The sequence below is a fragment of the Mercenaria mercenaria genome, chromosome 4, assembly GCF_021730395.1.
Source record: "Mercenaria mercenaria strain notata chromosome 4, MADL_Memer_1, whole genome shotgun sequence".
NCBI classification, from domain to species: Eukaryota; Metazoa; Mollusca; class Bivalvia; order Venerida; family Veneridae; genus Mercenaria; species Mercenaria mercenaria.
Genome location: NC_069364.1, coordinates 3,602,189 through 3,609,782, shown reverse-complemented (window position 1 = coordinate 3,609,782; position 7,594 = coordinate 3,602,189). Strand labels below are relative to the sequence as shown.

The following is a 7,594-nucleotide window of genomic DNA, read 5'->3' as shown; positions in this document are numbered from 1 at the left end:
CGTCGACCGTGAATAAATTCATTAAGACGGCAACTTTACTATCTTTCTAAAAACAAAATATGACATTAAAACGATTGCCATGAAAAATATTTCAAAATAATGTATTGTGCGGATCCCTTTAATCATGGGCAAAAACTCAAGCACATGGACTGATACAGTTTATTAAAATCTGCATTGTAGAAAAATTTCTGAAAGCGAAAATGTTTTTAAAATAGTGATTTCCCATTATGAAAACTAGTGTGAGGTCCATTTTTTTTTTTAAATCAAGCATACGACCCTATCTTTTTTCGATATATTTTAAAGTTTTGAAAAAATCAGGGTTTAATCAAATTCTACATTCATTGGTAGAAAAAATGATCCGAACGTGCAGAACTACCTTAAGAAAACTTCTTTTATTATTTCAAAGGAAGCTATACAGCATAAGATATGCTCCCATCATGTTAGAGTACTCGCTACATTTTCCAAAAAGAAAAAGCACTTTTTTCAATAACATCAGAAAACTATGCAAAAATAGCAGATAAACTAGGTCGCAAGCTGAAGATAAACGTTCCAAATATTTGATTAAGTTTTAATCCATTCCCAATAGTGGTTATGAGATACCAACTAAACCAAATCCGCATGCGGACGTCGATGCGGACGCCGACGCACAGGCGAATAGTGGCGCTAATAAGCTGTTTGATCAGAGTAGGAAGACAGTCTAATGTGCTAAACTACGGCAATGCATTTAACTATTTATTCAGTGTCCACGTGAAAAGTTTATTTTATAGCGATATCTCTTTAATTTGAGAGATAGGTGCATTCTCAACGAGTTATATCTGTTCTTTGACTCATAGCTCTATTTTATAAGAGATATATTTCATTGTATTAGAGATATCAGTATACGATAATAAGATGTCAGTCAGACTTTGACTGGTAACTCAATTTACTAAAGAGACGTTTCTTTTAATTACACATACAGCTCTAAAATTATCTTTCTTAGCTAAGGTGCTCTCTCCTCTCTCTCTAACCTAAAGAGATATCTAATATCATTTAGGTGAAATCTTGTTACTTGTAAGTACTAGCTATTAAAGCAAAAGGCTGTCTGCTTAGCAACCGGTTTCATAGAATGAGATATCACTTAATCTTAAAATGCCACCATATAGCTCCTTTTTAGGCAGGACAAATAACAACCTCTTCCTATGCAGATGGCCTATGGGGTGACAGACAGTCCATATATGTCCATTGTACACAGATGACGCATGCAATGATAGAAACAACCTGTAAAAGCAGACTGTTCATTTAGTCCACTGGGCAGATAAGCTGCATTACACATGAAGGACCTGTACAAATAACTAATTGTCCATTACACACAGATGAGACTGTCCAGTTATGACCACTGCACACAGATGAGATATGGAGACTGTCCAGTTATGTCCATTGCACACAGATGAGATAAGGTAGAGACTGTCCAATTATGTCAATTGCACAAAGATGAGATATGGAAGGAGAGAATGTCAAGTTATGTCCATTACACACAGATGAGATATGGAAGGACAGACTGTCCAGTTATGTCCATTACACACAGATGAGTTATGGAATGAGAGAATGTTCAGTTATGTCCACTGCACACAGATGAGATATGGAAGGAGAGACTGGCCAGTTATGTCCATTGCACACAGGTGAGATATGGGAGACTGGCCAGTTATGTCCATTGCACAGATGAGATATGGAAGGAAAGACTGTCAGTTATATCCACTACACAAAGATGAGACTATGGAATGAGAGAATGTTCAGTTATGTCCACTGCACACAGATGAGATATGGAAGAAGAGACTGGCCAGTTATGTCCATTGCACACAGGTGAGATATGGGAGACTGGTCAGTTATGTCCATTGCACAAATGAGATATGGAAGGAAAGACTGTCAGTTATATCCACTACACACAGATGAGACTGTCCAGTTATGTTCCGTTGCACAAAGACGAGATATGAAAGGAAATACTGTCCAGTTATGTCCACTGCACACATACTGTCCAGTTATGTCCACTGCACATAGAAGAGATATGAACGGAAAGACTGTCCAGTTATGTCTATTACACACAGATGAGACTGTCCAGTTATGTCCACTGCACACAGATGAGATATGGAAGGAGAGACTGTCCAGTTATGTCCATTGCACACAGATGCGATATGGGAGATACTGTCAAGTTATGTCAATTGCACACAGATGAGATATGGGAGAGACTGTCCAGTTATGTCCATTGCATACAGACGGGATTAAAATGATAAGACTGCCAGACGAGACAGCACGCTCACACAGATGAGATGTGAAGGAAAGACTGTCCATTGTACAAAGATGAGATATGGAAGGAGAGACTGTCCAGTTATGTCAATTGCACACAGACGAGATATGGAAGGAAAGACTGTCCAGTTATGTCCATTACACACAGATGAGACTGTCCAGTTATGTCCATTGCACACAGATGAGATATGGGAGAGACTGGCCAGTTATGTCAACTGCACACAGATGAGATAGGGAAGGAGAGCCTGTCTAGATATGTCCATTGCACACAGATAAGATATGGGAGAGACTGTTAAGTTATGTCCATTGCACACAGATAAGATATGGGAGAGACTGTTAAGTTATGTCCATTGCACACAGATGAGATATTGAAGAGACTGTCCAGTTATGTCCATTGCATACAGAAGGGATTAAAATGATAGACTGTCAGACGAGACAGCATGCCCAATTTATTTTGATGCTGGATAGTGAAATGTGCCAAATCTGAGGAAACTAGAGCTAACATTGAGAAGTTTCTTATCTGAGCAGATAATTCAAATAAATGAAGAAAATGAGTGCCCCGAAATTTCATCCATCCCATTAAAAAAACAAGAGGGTCATGATGACCCTGGATCGCTCACCTGAGTAATATGCGCTACATGTTTCAAATGTCAAACTGATGCTAAAATATTAAGAAAGTATGTCAGTAGGTCATATTCATGGTCACTGAAAGTCAGTTTTAAGATTGGTGTGCAAAAATTTCAAGGCTGTATCTTAAAAAACAAAAAAGTAGGTCAGTAGGTCAACTGACCCCTAATTACTTGGGGTCATCAGGAAATTATAATAAAATAGTCTAGGAAATATGATCAGAAAATTTTTAAAGTATTTTTTCCTATATAACTCATATAACATGTGACCCCGGGGCAGGGCCTCTTTTCACCCCAGGGGCATAATTTGAACGTTCTTGTTAGAGAACCACTAGGCAATGCTACATACCAAGTATCAAAGGCCTAGGCCTTGAACTTTCAGACAAGACAATTTAAAAAAAAAAATCCTATATATTAAGTCTTCTAAAACTTGGGACCCCTGGGGTGGAGCCTCTTTTTCACCCCAAGGTAATAATTTTAACAATCTTGGTAGAGGACCTAAGGGCATACTACATACCAAATATCAAAGGCCTAGGTCTTGTGGTTTCAGACAAGAAGATTCTTTAAAGTTTTTTTCCTATATAAGTCTATGTAAAATTGGGACACCCGGGGCGAGGCCTCTTTTCACCCCAGGGTAATAATTTGAACAATCTTGGCAAAGGACCACCAGGCAATGCTACATACCAAATATCAAAGGCCTCTGTCTTGTGGTTTAAGACAAGAAGATTTTTTAAGTTTTTTCCTATACAAATCTATGTAAAACTTGGGACCCCGGGGCAGGGCCTCTTTTCAACCCAGGGGCATTATTTGAACAATCTTTGTAGAGGACCACTAGATGATGTCACATACCAAATATCAATGCCCTAGGCCCTGTGGTTTTGGACAAGAAGATTTTCAGTTATGTAAGTCTACATAAACTATGTGACCCCCGGGGCAGGGCCATATTTGATCCTAGGGGGATAGTTTGAAAAAAAAACTTGGTAGAGAACCATTAGATGATGCTACATACCAAATACAAAGCCCTAGGCCCTGTGGTTTTGGGCAAGAAGATTTTCAAAGTTTTTCCCTACATAAGTCTATATAAACCATGTGGTGCCATATTTGACCCTAAGGGGATAATTTGTAAATTCTTGGTAGAGGACCACTATATGATGCTACATACCAAATATCAAAGCCCTAGGCCCTGTGGTTTTGGACAAGAAGATTTTTAAAGTTTTTCCTTTCAGTTGCCATGGCAACCAGAGTTCTATTTGGAATTCAATTCTTTGAGCAATTTTGAAAGGGGGCCACCCAAGGATCATTCCTGTGAAGTTTGGTGTAATTCCGCCCAGTGGTTTTGAAGAAGAAGATTTGTTTAGAAAATGTTGATGGACACACAACGGACAACACACGATGGACGACTGATGACGGACATTGAGCAGTCACAAAAGCTCACCATGAGGTGCCTGTCAAGTCAGGGCATTGTCAAGATATTGAGCAGTAAAGTTTTTTAACAAACAGTCAGTGTTTCCTTGACCTTGTTTCACGACTTAATGGCCTCAAAATCAAGAGGGGTTATCCACTGCTAATCAGCAATTTGCATAAAAGGTTTGACAATTGTATGTCAAAGCATTCTTTAGTCATGGAGCGGAAACTATCCTGATAACAAGACAGACAACCAGTGCCACCACGAAATGAGTCCCTCTGGGTGTACAAAAAATCAATTTTTCTTTCAAAATTTTTATTCCATGAACAGCTTTGCATAAAACAATGCTATGACAAAGTTCACAGCTACATACTGATGTATTCATTCATCTTGGTTTTGCCAAATTTATATATTACTAACTTCATACTGGTAAATCTGTAAATAATAAGTCAAACAGTACTTCTGTCTGCAAAATGCTTCATATCATAATGAATATTTAATTACATTATAACCAACACTAATTGATATGAGCTTCCATGTGAAGAAAACCAGAACAACAATAAGTCATGTTAAAATCTAAATGAAAAACATTACCATTAAAAATTATGTTTCAAAAATTTCATATATATAGTAAACTGTAGCAGATATAGGATCCTAATAATCCTTTTCAATCGTCTTATGCAAATAAAATATCTGTGTATCACAGTAGATTTTTTAACTGTCGACAGGTCTTGGGTAGTATGCTGTCAAAACACATTTCTGCAGAGTGGGCAGGTACAGTTGTGACTTGTGTTGAACCATTTATACTGAAAACAGAAATAAACAGTTTTAATTTATACTGAAATTTGAATTTATTCTGAAAACAGAAATAAACAGTTTGAATTTGAACTGAAAACATAAAAATACCTCCTGAATTTATACTGAAAATGCAAATAAACTATTAGTAATAGCCAACAGTGCCAAAACTATCATTAACTGTATAAGTTTTTTTGTTTTTGTGGGTTTAACTTCACACTGACACAATTATAGGTGATTTAGCGACTTTCCAGCTTTGATGGTGTAGGAAGATTCCAGGTGCCACTTGTGTCTCTTTTGCAGTTCAATAAGTACTGTACTGTTGCAATTTTATGAATGGTTTTATCATTTTCTGCTCGAATATTATTCCATGCAGAAAATCTCTGCCATTTTCTGCAGAATGGTGGGATTTCAACAGATATCCCCATTATTCTCTAGGGTCTAGGCTACCAAGTTAACAAAGCTAATGGTTAGATTGATGGGATAGCATACCATATTTGGGGGTTAGAATTTCAATATAAAAAGGGTTGATTTGTAATACTCTGAAGGATATTTAGGAAAATGTAGCTTTTATGTTAAATTCTTGACGGTTTATATGGCACAAGAAGCTGCAAGGGAGCATGAAGGAATACTTCATGTAGATATATATGAAAATATGTCTTCAGAGTAGATTGAAATATAAAAATTAAATGCAGTTTAAGCTTTGTGTAGCATGTGTATTACAAACTTATATATGGTGTGACCAAATCATCACTTCTGAGAATGGTAAAAATATGCATCTTTCGAACTGCCTTTTTCATTAGAAAACAGTAGAATTCTGTCAGCAATATGTATGCTTTTTCGCTGGGTCAACATTTAGCGAATTTGAAATTTTCAGTATGTTTGCGATGGTTTATATTCACAAGATTGTAAAAAAGTCATCCTGCTTACTGGCTTTTTAAGAAGTTGGATGTTTGTAAAAGTTACACATCGTAAAGGTTACATATAGACAGGTATGTTTTAAATTTCTAACGCAAAGATCGATCGCTATCAATTCTATGGATGTTTAAACACCTTTAATTATCTGTAAACATTGTCTACTCTATATCTGTAACAAACATAGCTTTACATGTAATCTATATCAATAGGCATAGATGTCAATGTTTGTTTAATAACATGCACAGCAAATAGAAGTTTTTATATCGGTTTTTTAATTAAATATTTATGTACTTTGTTCTATTCTATCCTATATTCATTACGGAAACACAGAACTTATCCAAATTTTGTAAATATGGCCGTTTCCACTTGATATATTGAGGAAGTTTTGTGTAATGATAAGATTTTCTTGATTTACATTAAACTAAACGGTTAATATTACACAAGGATTAATGTTCACAAGTTGACAGAACTTCCAAATACAGCAAAACTAAATCCTTGTGAAAATTTCTGCTTTTACAGTAAGCAACCGTAACCACTTGGAGGCCTATACACAAAGTCACATCAATAATGTACTGTAACTTACAAGACAACTAGAGTGGAACTTTTTCTTGCAGGTCCTGCATGCAATCCTTGGCAGCTGAAAGTTTGTTCCATGAAGCACGTAGAAACAAATCATACATTCGTCTACACCCTCGAACCTCTTGTCAATGTTGTTCTTCCATAATCTTAGACCATCCATTATGTTTCCATTCTGTTAAAGATAACAAGGCTATTACAACTGGAAATGTCAATTCCAAATGATCATTGAACCATGTTTACTCTTAACTCAAACGTCATTTAAAGTGACAATAATTTTGATCAAATATATTCTTTAATATGTCTGTAGTATCTTGTTTGTGTGACTGGGTGTATCCCCATTTTTTCAACAGATTTCAATTATGTAAATCATAGCCAATTAACCTAACAAATATTACTGGATTCTGTACTAGCACCGATTTGTTATCTGCAAATAACTCTCGCAACTTCTTCATGTAACTCGACATCGAGGATGAAAGATTTCAGACCTGCCAAACCATCACAGAGAACACAATATTATGCTGCACTCTAGGATCAAATCTTGGCCAATCAACCAGACAGGCTGAGCAGTACCTACACTATTTTACTACATATAATCATGTATGGTATTGCCTACTGAGTAGTCCCCTGCATTGGAAAAACCATCTACTGTGTTCAACAGCCAGGCATTCATATTACTCCTGTCATGTTAAACCCTCAACCTTAGATTAGTTAATGTATCCAATACCCCAAAACTTGTCTTGTTAACCTCATTGTATATATACACAGAAGTATATACAGCGTGAATAATACACACCTGGTGTTGTAAGAAAATGTTCAGCTGCAGCAGCCATTTTTCCCACTGTGGACCCGACACACCGACACGTTTCTCACTGATAACAGAGATGTTACCTAGAGGATAGTTCTGAGGAAGGGAGATAACCATCTCTATACTAACTTCCTCCAAACTGTACACTGCTATTACCTCCCTTGTTATGGGCCTTGCCTTTATCTA

The 7,594-nt window shown here is 36.6% G+C and overlaps 1 protein-coding gene across 1 annotated transcript in view; it reads right to left on the bottom strand.

Moving 5' to 3' along the window:
- Positions 1 to 4,609: 4,609 nt before the first annotated feature.
- Positions 4,610 to 7,594, bottom strand: part of LOC123552614 (E3 ubiquitin-protein ligase listerin-like) — a 53,169-nt gene continuing 50,184 nt past the window's right edge. The window contains exons 29-31 of the mRNA XM_053540180.1: positions 7,397 to 7,591; positions 6,608 to 6,775; positions 4,610 to 5,117 (exon numbers count right to left, since the gene is read on the bottom strand). Of these exons, the coding sequence (XP_053396155.1) occupies positions 5,058 to 5,117; positions 6,608 to 6,775; positions 7,397 to 7,591 (423 nt within the window). The 3' untranslated portion in view covers positions 4,610 to 5,057. The remainder of the gene's footprint in view (positions 5,118 to 6,607; positions 6,776 to 7,396; positions 7,592 to 7,594) is intronic.